This window comes from Oncorhynchus masou, unplaced genomic scaffold, assembly GCF_036934945.1.
Source record: "Oncorhynchus masou masou isolate Uvic2021 unplaced genomic scaffold, UVic_Omas_1.1 unplaced_scaffold_1307, whole genome shotgun sequence".
In the NCBI taxonomy this organism is placed as follows: Eukaryota; Metazoa; Chordata; class Actinopteri; order Salmoniformes; family Salmonidae; genus Oncorhynchus; species Oncorhynchus masou.
This window is the reverse complement of record NW_027002929.1, coordinates 105,001-126,925: the sequence shown is the minus strand read 5'-3', so window position 1 is coordinate 126,925 and position 21,925 is coordinate 105,001. Positions and strand designations below refer to the sequence as shown.

General features: G+C 40.0%; 1 protein-coding gene across 2 annotated transcripts in view; it reads right to left on the bottom strand.

Moving 5' to 3' along the window:
* Positions 1-21,925, bottom strand: part of LOC135530266 (dynamin-2-like) — a 76,428-nt gene that overhangs the window by 8,673 nt on the left and 45,830 nt on the right. For both annotated transcript variants that reach the window (XM_064958616.1, XM_064958617.1), the window contains exon 18: positions 16,968-17,132. In XM_064958616.1, coding sequence (XP_064814688.1) covers positions 16,968-17,132 — 165 coding nt within the window. The remainder of the gene's footprint in view (positions 1-16,967; positions 17,133-21,925) is intronic.

The following is a 21,925-nucleotide window of genomic DNA, read 5'->3' as shown; positions in this document are numbered from 1 at the left end:
GAGAGAGAGAGAGAGAGAGAGAGAAGAGGGAGAACGAGGGTCGTGACAGAGAGAGAGAGGAGGAGAGAAGAGAGGGAACAAGGGTCGTGAGAGAGAGAGAAGAGGGGGAACGAGGGTCGTGAGAGAGAGAGAGGAGGAGAGAAGAGGGGGAACAAGGGTCGTCAGAGAGAGAGAAGAGGGGGAACGAGGGTAGTGAGAGAGAGAGAGAAGAGGGGGAACGAGGGTAGTGAGAGAGAGAGAGAGAAGAGGGGGAATGAGGGTAGTGAGAGAGAGAGAGAGAAGAGGGGGAACGAGGGTAGTGAGAGAGAGAAGAGGGGGAACGAGGGGAGTGAGAGAGAGAGTGAAGCACAGTCTGGTGTGTACGTGTGTGTTCACATAGTCTGGTGTGGTTCACATAGTCTGGTGTGTTCACATAATTGTTTTTGCAAGGCATATCAAAGCCCTGCTATAAATACTCGGACAACCCAAAGAGTCCCAGATGCCCTTTCAAAACCCCTCCACCTGCCCAAAGACGTCGGAGTGCAAACATCAGGTGACCACCGAACCGAGGATCTCAATTTAACCTTGTAATACCCTAGATGCCCTAGAAACTAAAAAACGTTTGTCACATGAAACTAGCACCCAGGTATATAAAAACTACCTGAGACCTGAAGCAAGATTCCAGACAATTGGAATGGAAATTGGAAGGCTTCCGACGAGCTCGGAAAGACAATACCATGCAGTACCGAAAAGCCATCACTGTTGCTCGATCAGACTACTATTCCAGCCAAAACGATCCAACATGTATTTTTGATACTGACCTAAAAAGCAGCATTCCCTAAGTGAGGATGGCCGTCACTACAGCAGTGACGAATTCAGGAACTTCTTAGACAAAAATATGATGATCATTAGAAAGCAAACTCCTCTTTGAATATGCATATTTCAGTCGTCCTGAGTCTGCACAGAACTGCCAAGGTTACCTCGAATTAATGGAGACACTCGTTTTTTAATCCTGTATCTCTCCACACATTCACACAAATAGTCATGGCCTCTAAACCTTCCAGCTGCCTACTGGACCCTATTCCAACTAAACTACTGAAAGAGCTACTTCCTGTGTTTGGCCCTCCTATGTTGAACATAATAAACGTCTCCCTATCCTCCGGATGTGTGAAACCGGTGTGAAATGGCTAGCTAGTTTCAATCGGTGACGTCACTTGAAGTAGTGGTTCCCCTTGCTCTGCAAGGGCCGCGGCTTCGTGGTTGTCAGTTGTCTATGTGTGCAGAGGGTCCTGGGCTCGAACCTGTCATTTCACACCGTGTACCAAACTCACTAAAATTGGAAGTAATAAAGCCAAACCTTGAACTGCAAATCTTTTACTTTTGAATTCGGACAAAACAGGGCTGCTGGTTCTCAGTCCCAAGAAACAAAGAAATCTGCTGTTTGATCTGACTCTGAATCTCGAGGGTTGTACAGTCGTCTCCAATAAAACTGTGAAGGCCCTCAGCGTTACTCTGGACCCTGATCTCTCGTTTGACAGACAGATCAAAAATATTTCAAGCACAGTTTTTTTTCTATCTTTGTAACATGTCTTTTCAAAACATGATGCAGAAAAGCTCATCCATGATTTTGTCAATTCAAGATTAGACTGTTGCAATGCTCTACTTTCTCTCTCCTCGGATAAATAAACTTCAGCTAGTTCTAAATACGGCTGCTAGAATCCTGACTAGAACCAAAACATTTGATCGTATTACTCCAGTGCTAGACTCCCTACACTGGCTTCCTGTTAATGGCTGATTTCAAGGTTTTACTGCTAACCTACAAATCATTACATGGACTTGCTCCTACCTATCTCTCTGAATTGGTCCTGCCGTACATACCTACACATCCTACACATACGCTACAATCACTAGATGCAGGCCTCCTTACTGTCCCTAGACTTTGTAAGCAAACAGCTGGAGGCAGGGCTTTTTCAAATAGAGGTACATCTTTATGGAATGGTCTGCGGAGCCATGTGAGAGACGCAGACTCAGTCTCAACCTGTAAATCTTTCTTTTCTGTAGGTCCAATGATTGAGTGTAGTCTGGCCCAGGGGTGCGATGCTGAATGACAAGGCACTGGAGTGACGAATCACCCTTGCTGTCTCTGCCTAGCCAGCTCCTTAGTCTCTCTACTAGGATTCTCTGCCAAAGAGGATGAGTCACTGGCTTGCTAGCTCCCCCAAGCCATCCCTAGAAGGGGTGAATCACGCCACGCAAGGCTCTACTCAACCTGAGTGGGTTGAATCACTGGCTTGCTAGCTCTCCCAAGCCATCCCTAGAAGGGGTGAATCACGCCACGCAAGGCTCTACTCAACCTGAGTGGGTTGAATCACTGGCTTGCTAGCTCTCCCAAGCCATCCCTAGAAGGGGTGAATCACGCCACGCAAGGCTCTACTCAACCTGAGTGGGTTGAATCACTGGCTTGCTAGCTCTCCCAAGCCATCCCTAGAAGGGGTGAATCACGCCACGCAAGGCTCTACTCAACCTGAGTGGGTTGAATCACAGACGTGATCTTCCTGTCTGCTTCTGCGCCCCCTCGGGCTAGTGCGGTGGAGGAGATCTTTGTGGGCGAGACACCACCTTGTCTCAGGGTAGTAAGTTGGTGGTCTATTGATATCCCTCTGGTGGTGTGGGGGCTGTGCCTTGGCAAAGTGGGTGGGGTTATATCCTGCCTGGTTGGCCCTGTCCGGGGGTATAGTCGGACAGGGCCACAGTGTCCCTCGACGACCCCCCCCTGTATCAGACTCCAGTATCTATGTGGCGGGGGGAGAAGGGTCAGTCTGGTATATCTGGTATAATTCTCCTGGTATATCTGGTATAATTCTCCTGGTATATCTGGTATAATTCTCCTGGTATATCTGGTATAATTCTCCTGGTATATCTGGTATAATTCTCCTGGTATATCTGGTATAATTCTCCTGGTATATCTGGTATAATTCTCCTGGTATATCTGGTATAATTCTCCTGGTATATCTGGTATAATTCTCCTGGTATATCTGTCTGGTATAATTCTCCTGGTATATCTGGTATAATTCTCCTGGTATATCTGGTATAATTCTCCTGGTATATCTGGTATAATTCTCCTGGTATATCTGGTATAATTCTCCTGGTATATCTGGTATAATTCTCCTGGTATATCTGGTATAATTCTCCTGGTATGTCTGGTATAATTCTCCTGTCTGGTATAATTCTCCTGGTATATCTGGTATAATTCTCCTGGTATATCTGGTATAATTCTCCTGGTATATCTGGTATAATTCTCCTGGTATATCTGGTATAATTCTCCTGGTATATCTGGTATATTTCTCCTGGTATATCTGGTATAATTCTCCTGGTATATCTGTCTGGTATAATTCTCCTGGTATATCTGTCTGGTATAATTCTCCTGGTATATCTGGTATATCTGGTATAATTCTCCTGGTATATCTGGTATAATTCTCCTGGTATATCTGGTATAATTCTCCTGGTATATCTGGTATAATTCTCCTGGTATATCTGGTATAATTCTCCTGGTATATCTAGTATAATTCTCCTGGTATATCTGGTATAATTCTCCTGGTATATCTGGTATAATTCTCCTGGTATATCTGGTATAATTCTCCTGGTATATCTGGTATAATTCTCCTGGTATATCTGGTATAATTCTCCTGGTATATCTGGTATAATTCTCCTGGTATATCTGGTATAATTCTCCTGGTATATCTGGTATAATTCTCCTGGTATATCTGGTATAGTTCTCCTGGTATATCTGGTATAATTCTCCTGGTATATCTGGTATAATTCTCCTGGTATATCTGGTATAATTCTCCTGGTATATCTGGTATAATTCTCCTGGTATATCTGGTATAATTCTCCTGTTATATCTGGTATAATTATCCTGGTATATCTGGTATAATTCTCCTGGTATATCTGGTGTAATTCTCCTGGTATATCTGTCTGGTATAATTCTCCTGGTATATCTGGTATAATTCTCCTGGTATATCTGGTATAATTCTCCTGGTATATCTGGTATAATTCTCCTGGTATATCTGGTATAATTCTCCTGGTATATCTGGTATAATTCTCCTATATCTGGTATATCTGTATATCTGGTATAATTCTCCTGGTATATCTGGTATAATTCTCCTGGTATATCTGTCTGTATAATTCTCCTGGTATATCTGGTATATCTGGTATAATTCTCCTGGTATATCTGGTATAATTCTGGTATATCTGGTATAATTCTCCTGGTATATCTGGTATAATTCTCCTGGTATATCTGGTATAATTCTCCTGGTATATCTGGTATAATTCTCCTGGTATATCTGGTATAATTCTCCTGGTATATCTGGTATAATTCTCCTGGTATATCTGGTATAATTCTCCTGGTATATCTGGTATAATTCTCCTGGTATATCTGGGTATAATTCTCCTGGTATATCTGGTATAATTCTCCTGGTATATCTATAATTCTCCTGGGTATAATTCTATATCTGTCTGGTATAATTCTCTGGTATATCTGGTATAATTCTCCTGGTATATCTGTCTGGTATAATTCTCCTGGTATATCTGTCTGGTATAATTCTCCTGGTATATCTGGTATAATTCTCCTGGTATATCTGGTATAATTCTCCTGGTATATCTGGTATAATTCTCCTGGTATATCTGTCTGGTATAGTTCTCCTGGTATATCTGGTATAATTCTCCTGGTATATCTGGTATAATTCTCCTGGTATATCTGTCTGGTATAATTCTCCTGGTATATCTGGTATAATTCTCCTGGTATATCTGTCTGGTATAATTCTCCTGGTATATCTGGTATAATTCTCCTGGTATATCTGGTATAATTCTCCTGGTATATCTGGTATAATTCTCCCGGTATATCTGGTATAATTCTCCTGGTATATATGTCTGGTATAATTCTCCTGGTATATTTGGTATAATTCTCCTGGTATATCTGGTTTTATTCTCCTGGTATATCTGGTATAATTCTCCTGGTATATCTGTCTGGTATAATCCTCCTGGTATATCTGGTATAATTCTCCTGGTATATCTGGTATATTTCTCCTGGTATATCTGGTATAATTCTCCTGGTATATCTGGTATAATTCTCCTGGTATATCTGGTATAATTCTCCTGGTATATCTGGTATAATTCTCCTGGTATATCTGGTATAATTCTCCTGGTATATCTGGTATAATTCTCCTGGTATATCTGGTATAATTCTCCTGGTATATCTGGTATAATTCTCCTGGTATATCTGGTATAATTCTCCTGGTATATCTGGTATAATTCTCCTGGTATATCTGGTATAATTCTCCTGGTATATCTGGTATAATTCTCCTGGTATATCTGGTATAATTCTCCTGGTATATCTGTCTGGTATAATTCTCCTGGTATATCTGGTATAATTCTCCTGGTATATCTGTCTGGTATAATTCTCCTGGTATATCTGTCTGGTATAATTCTCCTGGTATATCTGGTATAATTCTCCTGGTATATCTGGTATAATTCTCCTGGTATATCTGGTATAATTCTCCTGGTATATCTGTCTGGTATAGTTCTCCTGGTATATCTGGTATAATTCTCCTGGTATATCTGGTATAATTCTCCTGGTATATCTGTCTGGTATAATTCTCCTGGTATATCTGGTATAATTCTCCTGGTATATCTGTCTGGTATAATTCTCCTGGTATATCTGGTATAATTCTCCTGGTATATCTGGTATAATTCTCCTGGTATATCTGTCTGGTATAATTCTCCTGGTATATCTGGTATAATTCTCCTGGTATATCTGGTATAATTCTCCTGGTATATATGTCTGGTATAATTCTCCTGGTATATTTGGTATAATTCTCCTGGTATATCTGGTATAATTCTCCTGGTATATCTGGTATAATTCTCCTGGTATATCTGTCTGGTATAATCCTCCTGGTATATCTGGTATAATTCTCCTGGTATATCTGGTATATTTCTCCTGGTATATCTGGTATAATTCTCCTGGTATATCTGGTATAATTCTCCTGGTATATCTGGTATAATTCTACTGGTATATCTGGTATAATTCTCCTGGTATATCTGGTATAATTCTCCTGGTATATCTGGTATAATTCTCCTGGTATATCTGGTATAATTCTCCTGGTATATCTGGTATAATTCTCCTGGTATATCTGGTATAATTCTCCTGGTATATCTGGTATAATTCTCCTGGTATATCTGGTATAATTCTCCTGGTATATCTGGTATAATTCTCCTGGTATATCTGGTATAATTCTCCTGGTATATCTGGTATAATTCTCCTGGTATATCTGGTATAATTCTCCTGGTATATCTGGTATAATTCTCCTGGTATATCTGGTATAATTCTCCTGGTATATCTGGTATAATTCTCCTGGTATATCTGGTATAATTCTCCTGGTATATCTGGTATAATTCTCCTGGTATATCTGGTATAATTCTCCTGGTATATCTGTCTGGTATAATTCTCCTGGTATATCTGTCTGGTATAATTCTCCTGGTATATCTGGTATAATTCTCCTGGTATATCTGGTATAATTCTCCTGGTATATCTGTCTGGTATAATTCTCCTGGTATATCTGTCTGGTATAATTCTCCTGGTATATCTGTCTGGTATAATTCTCCTGGTATATCTGGTATAATTCTCCTGGTATATCTGGTATAATTCTCCTGGTATATCTGGTATAATTCTCCTGGTATATCTGGTATAATTCTCCTGGTATATCTGGTATAATTCTCCTGGTATATCTGTCTGGTATAATTCTCCTGGTATATCTGTCTGGTATAATTCTCCTGGTATATCTGTCTGGTATAATTCTCCTGGTATATCTGGTATAATTCTCCTGGTATATCTGGTATAATTCTCCTGGTATATCTGGTATAATTCTCCTGGTATATCTGGTATAATTCTCCTGGTATATCTGTCTGGTATAATTCTCCTGGTATATCTGGTATAATTCTCCTGGTATATCTGGTATAATTCTCCTGGTATATCTGGTATAATTCTCCTGGTATATCTGGTATTATTCTCCTGGTATATCTGGTATAATTCTCCTGGTATATCTGGTATAATTCTCCTGGTATATCTGGTATAATTCTCCTGGTATATCTGGTATAATTCTCCTGGTATATCTGGTATAATTCTCCTGGTATATCTGGTATAATTCTCCTGGTATATCTGGTATAATTCTCCTGGTATATCTGGTATAATTCTCCTGGTATATCTGGTATATTTCTCCTGGTATATCTGGTATAATTCTCCTGGTATATCTGTCTGGTATAATTCTCCTGGTATATCTGTCTGGTATAATTCTCCTGGTATATCTGTCTGGTATAATTCTCCTGGTATATCTGGTATAATTCTCCTGGTATATCTGGTATAATTCTCCTGGTATATCTGTCTGGTATAATTCTCCTGGTATATCTGTCTGGTATAATTCTCCTGGTATATCTGGTATATCTGGTATAATTCTCCTGGTATATCTGGTATAATTCTCCTGGTATATCTGGTATAATTCTCCTGGTATATCTGGTATAATTCTCCTGGTATATCTGGTATAATTCTCCTGGTATATCTGTCTGGTATAATTCTCCTGGTATATCTGGTATAATTCTCCTGGTATATCTGGTATAATTCTCCTGGTATATCTGTCTGGTATAATTCTCCTGGTATATCTGGTATAATTCTCCTGGTATATCTGGTATAATTCTCCTGGTATATCTGGTATAATTCTCCTGGTATATCTGGTATAATTCTCCTGGTATATCTGGTATAATTCTCCTGGTATATCTGTCTGGTATAATTCTCCTGGTATATCTGGTATAATTCTCCTGGTATATCTGGTATAATTCCCCTGGTATATCTGGTATAATTCTCCTGGTATATCTGGTATAATTCTCCTGGTATATCTGGTATAATTCTCCTGGTATATCTGGTATAATTCTCCTGGTATATCTGGTATAATTCTCCTGGTATATCTGGTATAATTCTCCTGGTATATCTGGTATAATTCTCCTGGTATATCTGGTATAATTCTCCTGGTATATCTGGTATAATTCTCCTGGTATATCTGGTATAATTCTCCTGGTATATCTGGTATAATTCTCCTGGTATATCTGTCTGGTATAATTCTCCTGGTATATCTGTCTGGTATAATTCTCCTGGTATATCTGGGTATATCTGGTATAATTCTCCTGGTATATCTGGTATAATTCTCCTGGTATATCTGGTATAATTCTCCTGGTATATCTGGTATAATTCTCCTGGTATATCTGGTATAATTCTCCTGGTATATCTGGTATAATTCTCCTGGTATATCTGGTATAATTCTCCTGGTATATCTGGTATAATTCTCCTGGTATATCTGGTATAATTCTCCTGGTATATCTGGTATAATTCTCCTGGTATGTCTGGTATATCTGGTATAATTCTCCTGGTATATCTGGTATAATTCTCCTGGTATATCTGGTATAATTCTCCTATATCTGGTATATCTGTCTGGTATAATTCTCCTGGTATATCTGGTATAATTCTCCTGGTATATCTGGTATAATTCTCCTGGTATATCTGGTATAATTCTCCTGGTATATCTGGTATAATTCTCCTGGTATATCTGGTATAATTCTCCTGGTATATCTAGTATAATTCTCCTGGTATATCTGGTATAATTCTCCTGGTATATCTGGTATAATTCTCCTGGTATAGCTGGTATAATTCTCCTGGTATATCTGGTATAATTCTCCTGGTATATCTGGTATAATTCTCCTGGTATATCTGGTATAATTCTCCTGGTATATCTGGTATAATTCTCCAGGTATATCTGGTATAATTCTCTGGTATATCTGGTATATCTGGTATATCTGGTATAATTCTCCTGGTATATCTGGTATAATTCTCCTGGTATATCTGGTATAATTCTCCTGGTATATCTGGTATAATTCTCTGGTATATCTGGTATAATTCTCCTGGTATATCTGGTATAATTCTCCTGGTATATCTGGTATAATTCTCCTGGTATATCTGGTATAATTCTCCTGGTATATCTGGTATAATTCTCCTGGTATATCTGGTATAATTCTCCTGGTATATCTGGTATAATTCTCCTGGTATATCTGGTATAATTCTCCTGGTATATCTGGTATAATTCTCCTGGTATATCTGGTATAATTCTCCTGGTATATCTGGTATAATTCTCCTGGTATATCTGGTATAATTCTCCTGGTATATCTGGTATAATTCTCCTGGTATATCTGGTATAATTCTCCTGGTATATCTGGTATAATTCTCCTGGTATATCTGGTATAATTCTCCTGGTATATCTGGTATAATTCTCCTGGTATATCTGGTATAATTCTCCTGGTATATCTGGTATAATTCTCCTGGTATATCTGGTATAATTCTCCTGGTATATCTGGTATAATTCTCCTGGTATATCTGGTATAATTCTCCTGGTATATCTGGTATAATTCTCCTGGTATATCTGGTATAATTCTCCTGGTATATCTGGTATAATTCTCCTGGTATATCTGGTATAATTCTCCTGGTATATCTGGTATAATTCTCCTGGTATATCTGGTATAATTCTCCTGGTATATCTGGTATAATTCTCCTGGTATATCTGGTATAATTCTCCTGGTATATCTGGTATAATTCTCCTGGTATATCTGGTATAATTCTCCTGGTATATCTGGTATAATTCTCCTGGTATATCTGGTATAATTCTCCTGGTATATCTGGTATAATTCTCCTGGTATATCTGGTATAATTATATCTGTCTGGTATAATTCTCCTGGTATATCTGGTATAATTCTCCTGGTATATCTGGTATAATTCTCCTGGTATATCTGGTATAATTCTCCTGGTATATCTGGTATAATTCTCCTGGTATATCTGGTATAATTCTCCTGGTATATCTGGTATAATTCTCCTGGTATATCTGTCTGGTATAATTCTCCTGGTATATCTGGTATAATTCTCCTGGTATATCTGTCTGGTATATCTGGTATAATTCTCCTGGTATATCTGGTATAATTCTCCTGGTATATCTGGTATAATTCTCCTGGTATATCTGGTATAATTCTCCTGGTATATCTGTCTGGTATAATTCTCCTGGTATATCTGGTATAATTCTCCTGGTATATCTGGTATAATTCTCCTGGTATATCTGGTATAATTCTCCTGGTATATCTGGTATAATTCTCCTGGTATATCTGGTATAATTCTCCTGGTATATCTGGTATAATTCTCCTGGTATATCTGGTATAATTCTCCTGGTATATCTGGTATAATTCTCCTGGTATATCTGGTATAATTCTCCTGGTATATCTGTCTGGTATAATTCTCCTGGTATATCTGTCTGGTATAATTCTCCTGGTATATCTGGTATAATTCTCCTGGTATATCTGGTATAATTCTCCTGGTATATCTGGTATAATTCTCCTGGTATATCTGGTATAATTCTCCTGGTATATCTGGTATAATTCTCCTGGTATATCTGTCTGGTATAATTCTCCTGGTATATCTGTCTGGTATAATTCTCCTGGTATATCTGGTATAATTCTCCTGGTATATCTGGTATAATTCTCCTGGTATATCTGGTATAATTCTCCTGGTATATCTGGTATAATTCTCCTGGTATATCTGGTATAATTCTCCTGGTATATCTGTCTGGTATAATTCTCCTGGTATATCTGGTATAATTCTCCTGGTATATCTGGTATAATTCTCCTGGTATATCTCTGGTATAATTCTCCTGGTATATCTGGTATATCCTGTCTGGTATAATTCTCCTGGTATATCTGGTATAATTCTCCTGGTATATCTGGTATAATTCTCCTGGTATATCTGGTATAATTCTCCTGGTATATCTGGTATAATTCTCCTGGTATATCTGGTATAATTCTCCTGGTATATCTGGTATAATTCTCCTGGTATATCTGGTATAATTCTCCTGGTATATCTGGTATAATTCTCCTGGTATATCTGGTATAATTCTCCTGGTATATCTGGTATAATTCTCCTGGTATATCTGGTATAATTCTCCTGGTATATCTGGTATAATTCTCCTGGTATATCTGGTATAATTCTCCTGGTATATCTGGTATAATTCTCCTGGTATATCTGGTATAATTCTCCTGGTATATCTGGTATAATTCTCCTGGTATATCTGGTATAATTCTCCTGGTATATCTGGTATAATTCTCCTGGTATATCTGGTATAATTCTCCTGGTATATCTGGTATAATTCTCCTGGTATATCTGGTATAATTCTCCTGGTATATCTGGGTATAATTCTCCTGGTATATCTGGTATAATTCTCCTGGTATATCTGGTATAATTCTCCTGGTATATCTGGTATAATTCTCCTGGTATATCTGGTATAATTCTCCTGGTATATCTGGTATAATTCTCCTGGTATATCTGGTATAATTCTCCTGGTATATCTGGTATAATTCTCCTGGTATCTGGTATAATTCTCCTGGTATGTCTGGTATAATTCTCCTGGTATATCTGGTATAATTCTCCTGGTATATCTGGTATAATTCTCCTGGTATATCTGGTATAATTCTCCTGGTATATCTGGTATAATTCTCCTGGTATATCTGGTATAATTCTCCTGGTATATCTGGTATAATTCTCCTGGTATATCTGGTATAATTCTCCTGGTATATCTGGTATAATTCTCCTGGTATATCTAGTATAATTCTCCTGGTATATCTGGTATAATTCTCCTGGTATATCTGGTATAATTCTCCTGGTATATCTGGTATAATTCTCCTGGTATATCTGGTATAATTCTCCTGGTATATCTGGTATAATTCTCCTGGTATATCTGGTATAATTCTCCTGGTATATCTGGTATAATTCTCCTGGTATATCTGGTGGTATAATTCTCCTGGTATATCTGGTATAATTCTCCTGGTATATCTGGTATAATTCTCCTGGTATATCTGGTATAATTCTCCTGGTATATCTGGTATAATTCTCCTGGTATATCTGGTATAATTCTCCTGGTATATCTGGTATAATTCTCCTGGTATATCTGGTATAATTCTCCTGGTATATCTGTATAATTCTCCTGGTATATCTCTAATTCTGGTATATCTGGTATAATTCTCCTGGTATATCTGGTATAATTCTCCTGGTATATCTGGTATAATTCTCCTGGTATATCTGGTATAATTCTCCTGGTATATCTGGTATAATTCTCCTGGTATATCTGGTATAATTCTCCTGGTATATCTGGTATAATTCTCCTGGTATATCTGGTATAATTCTCCTGGTATATCTGGTATAATTCTCCTGGTATATCTGGTATAATTCTCCTGGTATATCTGTCTGGTATAATTCTCCTGGTATATCTGGTATAATTCTCCTGGTATATCTGGTATAATTCTCCTGGTATATCTGGTATAATTCTCCTGGTATATCTGGTATAATATCTGTCTGGTATAATTCTCCTGGTATATCTGGTATAATTCTCCTGGTATATCTGGTATAATTCTCCTGGTATATCTGGTATAATTCTCCTGGTATATCTGGTATAATTCTCCTGGTATATCTGGTATAATTCTCCTGGTATATCTGGTATAATTCTCCTGGTATATCTGGTATAATTCTCCTGGTATATCTGGTATAATTCTCCTGGTATATCTGGTATAATTCTCCTGGTATATCTGGTATAATTCTCCTGGTATATCTGGTATAATTCTCCTGGTATATCTGGTATAATTCTCCTGGTATATCTGGTATAATTCTCCTGGTATATCTGGTATAATTCTCCTGGTATATCTGGTATAATTCTCCTGGTATATCTGGTATAATTCTCCTGGTATATCTGGTATAATTCTCCTGGTATATCTGGTATAATTCTCCTGGTATATCTGGTATAATTCTCCTGGTATATCTGTCTGGTATAATTCTCCTGGTATATCTGGTATAATTCTCCTGGTATATCTGGTATAATTATCCTGGTATATCTGTCTGGTATAATTCTCCTGGTATATCTGTCTGGTATAATTCTCCTGGTATATCTGGTATAATTCTCCTGGTATATCTGGTATAATTCTCCTGGTATATCTGGTATAATTCTCCTGGTATATCTGGTATAATTCTCCTGGTATATCTGGTATAATTCTCCTGGTATGTCTGGTATAATTCTCCTGGTATATCTGGTATAATTCTCCTGGTATATCTGGTATAATTCTCCTGGTATATCTGGGTATAATTCTCCTGGTATATCTGGTATAATTCTCCTGTTATATCTGGTATAGTTCTCCTGGTATATCTGGTATAATTCTCCTGGTATATCTGGTATAATTCTCCTGGTATATCTGGTATAATTCTCGTGGTATATCTGGTATAATTCTCCTGGTATATCTGGTATAATTCTCCTGGTATGTCTGGTGTAATTCTCCTGGTATATCTGGTATAATTCTCCTGGTATGTCTGGTATAATTCTCCTGGTATGTCTGGTATAATTCTCCTGGTATATCTGGTATAATTCTCCTGGTATATCTGGTATAATTCTCCTGGTATATCTGGTATAATTTTCCTGGTATATCTGGTATATCTGGTATAATTCTCCTGGTATGTCTGGTATAGTTCTCCTGGTATATCTGTCTGGTATAATTCTCCTGGTATATCTGGTATAATTCTCCTGGAATATCTGTCTGGTATAATTCTCCTGTTATATCTGGTATAATTCTCCTGGTATATCTGGTATAGTTCTCCTGGTATATCTGGTATAATTCTCCTGGTATATCTGGTATAATTCTCCTGGTATATCTGGTATAATTCTCCTGGTATATCTGGTATAATTCTCCTGGTATATCTGGTATAATTCTCCTGGTATATCTGGTATAATTCTCCTGGTATATCTGGTATAATTCTCCTGGTATATCTGGTATAATTCTCCTGTTATATCTGGTATAATTCTCCTGGTATATCTGGTATAATTCTCCTGGTATATCTGGTTTAATTCTCCTGGTATATCTGTCTGGTATAATTCTCCTGGTATGTCTGGTATAATTCTCCTGGTATATCTGGTATAATTCTCCTGGTATATCTGTCTGGTATAATTCTCCTGGTATATCTGGTATAATTCTCCTGGTATATCTGGTATAATTCTCCTGGTATATCTGGTATAATTCTCCTGGTATATCTGGTATAATTCTCCTGGTATATCTGGTATAATTCTCCTGGTATATCTGGTATAATTCTCCAGGTATATCTGGTATAATTCTCCTGGTATATCTGGTATAATTCTCCTGGTATATCTGGTATAATTCTCCTGGTATGTCTGGTATAATTCTCCTGGTATATCTGGTATAATTCTCCTGGTATATCTGGTATAATTCTCCTGGTATATCTGGTATAATTCTCCTGGTATATCTGGTATATTTCTCCTGGTATATCTGGTATAATTCTCCTGGTATATCTGTCTGGTATAATTCTCCTGGTATATCTGTCTGGTATAATTCTCCTGGTATATCTGTCTGGTATAATTCTCCTGGTATATCTGTCTGGTATAATTCTCCTGGTATATCTGGTATAATTCTCCTGGTATATCTGGTATAATTCTACTGGTATATCTGTCTGGTATAATTCTCCTGGTATGTCTGGTATAATTCTCCTGGTATATCTGGTATAATTCTCCTGGTATATCTGGTATAATTCTCCTGGTATATCTGGTATAATTCTCCTGGTATATCTGTCTGGTATAATTCTCCTGGTATATCTGGTATAATTCTCCTGGTATATCTGTCTGGTATAATTCTCCTGGTATATCTGGTATAATTCTCCTGGTATATCTGGTATAATTCTCCTGGTATATCTGGTATAATTCTCGTGGTATATCTGGTATAATTCTCCTGGTATATCTGGTATAATTCTCCTGATATATCTGTCTGGTATAATTCTCCTGGTATATCTGTCTGGTATAATTCTCCTGGTATATCTGGTATAATTCTCCTGGTATATCTGGTATAATTCTCCTGGTATATCTGGTATAATTCTCCTGGTATATCTGGTATAATTCTCCTGGTATATCTGGTATAATTCTCCTGGTATATCTGGTATAATTCTCCTGGTATATCTGGTATAATTCTCCTGGTATATCTGGTATAATTCTCCTGGTATATCTGGTATAATTCTCTGGTATATCTGGTATAATTCTCCTGGTATATCTGGTATAATTCTCCTGGTATATCTGGTATAATTCTCCTGGTATATCTGGTATTCTCCTGGTATATCTGGTATAATTCTCCTGGTATGTCTGGTATAATTCTCCTGGTATAATAATTCTCCTGGTATATCTGGTATAATTCTCCTGGTATATCTGGTATAATTATCCTGGTATATCTGGTATAATTCTCCTGGTATATCTGGTATAATTCTCCTGGTATATCTGGTATAATTCTCCTGGTATATCTGGTATAATTCTCCTGGTATATCTGGTATAATTCTCCTGGTATATCTGGTATAATTCTCCTGTTATATCTGGTATAATTCTCCTGGTATATCTGTCTGGTATAATTCTCCTGGTATATCTGGTATAATTCTCCTGGTATATCTGTCTGGTATAATTCTCCTGGTATGTCTGGTATAATTCTCCTGGTATATCTGGTATAATTCTCCTGGTATATCTGGTATAATTCTCCTGGTATATCTGGTATAATTCTCCTGGTATATCTGTCTGGTATAATTCTCCTGGTATATCTGGTATAATTCTCCTGGTATATCTGGTATAATTCTCCTGGTATATCTGGTATAGTTCTCCTGGTATATCTGGTATAATTCTCCTGGTATATCTGGTATAATTCTCCTGGTATATCTGGTATAGTTCTCCTGGTATATCTGGTATAATTCTCCTGCTATATCTGGTATAATTCTCCTGGTATATCTGGTATAATTCTCCTGGTATATCTGGTATAATTCTCCTGGTATATCTGGTATAATTCTCCTGGTATATCTGGTATAATTCTCCTGGTATATCTGGTATAATTCTCCTGGTATATCTGGTATAATTCTACTGGTATATCTGTCTGGTATAATTCTCCTGGTATGTCTGGTATAATTCTCCTGGTATATCTGGTATAATTCTCCTGGTATATCTGGTATAATTCTCCTGGTATATCTGGTATAATTCTCCTGGTATATCTGTCTGGTATAATTCTCCTGGTATATCTGGTATAATTCTCCTGGTATATCTGGTATAATTCTCCTGGTATATCTGGTATAGTTCTCCTGGTATATCTGGTATATTCTCCTGGTATATCTGGTATAATTCTCCTGGTATATCTGGTATAATTCTCCTGGTATATCTGGTATAATTCTCCTGGTATATCTGGTATAATTCTCCTGGTATATCTGGTATAATTCTCCTGGTATATCTGGTATAATTCTCCTGGTATATCTGGTATAATTCTCCTGGTATATCTGGTATAATTCTCCTGGTATATCTGGTATAATTCTCCTGGTATATCTGGTATAATTCTCCTGGTATATCTGGTATAATTCTACTGGTATATCTGGTATAATTCTCCTGGTATATCTGGTATAATTCTCCTGGTATATCTGGTATAATTCTACTGGTATATCTGGTATAATTCTCGTGGTATATCTGGTATAATTCTACTGGTATATCTGGTATAATTCTCCTGGTATATCTGGTATAATTCTCCTGGTATATCTGGTATAATTCTCCTGGTATATCTGGTATAATTCTCCTGGTATATCTGGTATAATTCTCCTGGTATATCTGGTATAATTCTCCTGGTATATCTGGTATAATTCTCCTGGTATATCTGGTATAATTCTCCTGGTATATCTGGTATAATTCTCCTGGTATATCTGGTATAATTATCCTGGTATATCTGGTATAATTCTAAGATTGGTGAGTGAGTGAGTGAGTGAGTGAGTGAGTGAGTGAGTGAGTGAGGTGCCCACTCACGCTGTTGATCATGAGGTGCATGATGGTCTTGGGCATTAGATCCCTGATGGACTTGTTGACGATGCCGATGTAGGAATCCACTAGATTCCTTATGGTCTCAACCTGCCTCTCCAGCTGGGGATCCATAGAGAAGGATTCTGCTGGTCCCGTGTCCTCACTGTCAACCTGGGAGAGGGAGGGAGGGAGGAGAGGGGGAGGGAGGGGGAGGGAGGGAGGGAGGGGGGGGGAGGGAGGGAGAGAGAGAGAGAGAGAGAGAGAGAGAGAGAGAGAGAGTGAGGGGGTGCATGAGACACATTGAGAAGGATTCTTCTGGTCCTGTGCTTCACTGTCAACCTGGGGAGGAGGAGGAGGAGGAGAGTGTACCTGTGTGTGTACATGCTTGTGTATATTTATCCATCCGTGTGTGTGCGTGTACGTCCGTGTGTGTTACCCAGTGTAAGGTCTGGAGTGTGTCACGATCTCTGCTGGCCGGGTACTGTGTAGCAACCTAGCAGCGACAAACGTCCTGGTCTGCCCCAGAAAGCCCATGTGAATTACAGTCCCCAGAAAGCCCATGTGAATTACAGTCACCAGAATGGCCATGTGAATTACAGTCCCCAGAATGGCCATGTGAATTACAGTCACCAGAATGGCCATGTGAATTACAGTCGCCAGAATGGCCATGTGAATTACAGTCGCCAGAATGGCCATGTGAATTACAGTCCCCAGAATGGCCATGTGAATTACAGTCGCCAGAATGGCCATGTGAATTACAGTCGCCAGAATGGCCATGTGAATTACAGTCCCCAGAATGGCCATGTGAATTACAGTCGCCAGAATGGCCATGTGAATTACAGTCGCCAGAATGGCCAAACCAATTATTTTACAGACGAACGTTTTGGGCATCGAAAATGTGTTTATTGTGATCAAGTTTCGAACCCCATTGTGAATTATTTTAAAGTTCTCTATACATGTAAATTAATTAATATTTAATGAAGATATCATTAAATACTGGTCCATTCTGACTACTAGATATGTAATTAAATACTGGTCCATTCTGACTACTAGATCTGTAATTAAATACTGGTCCATTCTGACTACTAGATATGTAATTAAATACTGGTACATTCTGGCTACATTTGTCGTCACACAGGACCATGTGCTGAAACAGACCAACCACGGGCCGGCCGGCAGGCTACGAGGACCCTCTCAGGCAGCATGAAGACGACGACATCGACCATGATCCTTTGCTAGTTACGGCCACTTTCACCGTGATCCTTAGCGATTATTTTGGTGGCATTCAGCCCCACCCAGCAATACGGAGCGCTTCACATTAAAATACTGGTGACATTCAGCCCCACCCAGCAATACGGAGCGCTTCACATTAAAATACTGGCGGCATTCAGCCCCACCCAGCAATACGGAGCGCTTCACATTAAAATACTGGTGGTATTCAGCCCCACCCAGCAATACGGAGCGCTTCACATTAAAATACTGGTGGTATTCAGCCCCACCCAGCAATATGGAGAGCTTCACATTAAAATACTGGTGGCATTCAGCCCCACCCAGCAATACGGAGCGCTTCACATTAAAATACTGGTGGTATTCAGCCCCACCCAGCAATACGGAGCGCTTCACATTAAAATACTGGTGGCATTCAGCCCCACCCAGCAATACGGAGCGCTTCACATTAAAATACTGGTGGCATTCAGCCCCACCCAGCAATACGGAGAGCTTCACATTAAAATACTGGTGGCATTCAGCCCCACCCAGCAATACGGAGAGCTTCACATTAAAATACTGGTGGCATTCAGCCCCACCCAGCAATACGGAGAGCTTCACATTAAAATACTGGTGGCATTCAGCCCCACCCAGCAATACGGAGAGCTTCACATTAAAATACTGGTGGCATTCAGCCCCACCCAGCAATACGGAGAGCTTCACATTAAAATACTGGTGGCATTCAGCCCCACCCAGCAATACGGAGAGCTTCACATTAAAATACCGGTGGCATTCAGCCCCACCCAGCAATACGGAGAGCTTCACATTAAAATACCGGAGGCATTCAGCCCCACCCAGCAATACGGAGAGCTTCACATTAAAATACTGGTGACATTCAGCCCCACCCAGCAATACGGAGAGCTTCACATTAAAATACTGGTGGCATTCAGCCCCACCCAGCAATACGGAGAGCTTCACATTAAAATACTGGTGGCATTCAGCCCCACCCAGCAATACGGAGAGCTTCACATTAAAATACTGGTGACATTCAGCCCCACCCAGCAATACGGAGAGCTTCACATTAAAATACTGGTGGTATTCAGCCCCACCCAGCAATACGGAGAGGTTCACATTAAAATACTGGTGGTATTCAGCCCCACCCACCAATATGGAGAGCTTCACATTAAAATACTGGTGGCATTCAGCCCCACCCAGCAATACGGAGAGCTTCACATTAAAATACTGGTGGCATTCAGCCCCACCCAGCAATACGGAGAGCTTCACATTAAAATACTGGAGGTATTCAGCCCCACCCAGCAATACGGAGAGCTTCACATTAAAATACTGGTGGCATTCAGCCCCACCCAGCAATACGGAGCGCTTCACATTAAAATACTGGTGGCATTCAGCCCCACCCAGCAATACGGAGCGCTTCACATTAAAATACTGGTGGCATTCAGCCCCAACCAGCAATACGGAGAGCTTCACATTAAAATACTGGTGGCATTCAGCCCCACCCAGCAATACGGAGAGCTTCACATTAAAATACTGGTGGCATTCAGCCCCACCCAGCAATACGGAGAGCTTCACATTAAAATACTGGTGGCATTCAGCCCCACCCAGCAATACAGAGAGGTTCACATTAAAATACTGGTGGTATTCAGCCCCACCCAGCAATACGGAGCGCTTCACATTAAAATACTGGTGGCATTCAGCCCCACCCAGCAATACGGAGAGCTTCACATTAAAATACTGGTGGCATTCAGCCCCACCCAGCAATACGGAGAGCTTCACATTAAAATACTGGTGGCATTCAGCCCCACCCAGCAATACGGAGCGCTTCACATTAAAATACTGGTGGCATTCAGCCCCACCCAGCAATACGGAGAGCTTCACATTAAAATACTGGTGGCATTCAGCCCCACCCAGCAATACGGAGAGCTTCACATTAAAATACTGGTGGCATTCAGCCCCACCCAGCAATACGGAGAGCTTCACATTAAAATACTGGTGGTATTCAGCCCCACCCAGCAATACGGAGCGCTTCACATTAAAATACTGGTGGCATTCAGCCCCACCCAGCAATACGGAGAGCTTCACATTAAAATACTGGTGGCATTCAGCCCCACCCAGCAATACGGAGCGCTTCACATTAAAATACTGGTGGCATTCAGCCCCACCCAGCAATACGGAGAGCTTCACATTAAAATACTGGTGGCATTCAGCCCCACCCAGCAATACGGAGCGCTTCACATTAAAATACTGGTGGCATTCAGCCCCACCCAGCAATACGGAGCGCTTCACATTAAAATACTGGTGGCATTCAGCCCCACCCAGCAATACGGAGAGCTTCACATTAAAATACTGGTGGCATTCAGCCCCACCCAGCAATACGGAGCGCTTCACATTAAAATACTGGCGGCATTCAGCCCCACCCAGCAATACGGAGCGCTTCACATTAAAATACTGGTGGCATTCAGCCCCACCCAGCAATACGGAGAGCTTCACATTAAAATACTGGTGGCATTCAGCCCCACCCAGCAATACGGAGAGCTTCACATTAAAATACTGGTGGCATTCAGCCCCACCCAGCAATACGGAGCGCTTCACATTAAAATACTGGTGGCATTCAGCCCCACCCAGCAATACGGAGCGCTTCACATTAAAATACTGGCGGCATTCAGCCCCACCCAGCAATACGGAGCGCTTCACATTAAAATACTGGCGGCATTCAGCCCCACCCAGCAATACGGAGCGCTTCACATTAAAATACTGGAGGCATTCAGCCCCACCCAGCAATACGGAGCGCTTCACATTAAAATACTGGCGGCATTCAGCCCCACCCAGCAATACGGAGAGCTTCACATTAAAATACTGGTGGCATTCAGCCCCACCCAGCAATACGGAGCGCTTCACATTAAAATACTGGTGGCATTCAGCCCCACCCAGCAATACGGAGAGCTTCACATTAAAATACTGGTGGCATTCAGCCCCACCCAGCAATACGGAGAGCTTCACATTAAAATACTGGAGGCATTCAGCCCCACCCAGCAATACGGAGAGCTTCACATTAAAATACTGGTGACATTCAGCCCCACCCAGCAATACGGAGAGCTTCACATTAAAATACTGGCGGCATTCAGCCCCACCCAGCAATACGGAGAGCTTCACATTAAAATACTGGTGGCATTCAGCCCCACCCAGCAATACGGAGAGCTTCACATTAAAATACTGGTGACATTCAGCCCCACCCAGCAATACGGAGAGCTTCACATTAAAATACTGGTGGTATTCAGCCCCACCCAGCAATACGGAGAGGTTCACATTAAAATACTGGTGGTATTCAGCCCCACCCACCAATATGGAGAGCTTCACATTAAAATACTGGTGGCATTCAGCCCCACCCAGCAATACGGAGAGCTTCACATTAAAATACTGGTGGCATTCAGCCCCACCCAGCAATACGGAGAGCTTCACATTAAAATACTGGAGGTATTCAGCCCCACCCAGCAATACGGAGAGCTTCACATTAAAATACTGGTGGCATTCAGCCCCACCCAGCAATACGGAGCGCTTCACATTAAAATACTGGTGGCATTCAGCCCCACCCAGCAATACGGAGCGCTTCACATTAAAATACTGGTGGCATTCAGCCCCAACCAGCAATACGGAGAGCTTCACATTAAAATACTGGTGGCATTCAGCCCCACCCAGCAATACGGAGAGCTTCACATTAAAATACTGGTGGCATTCAGCCC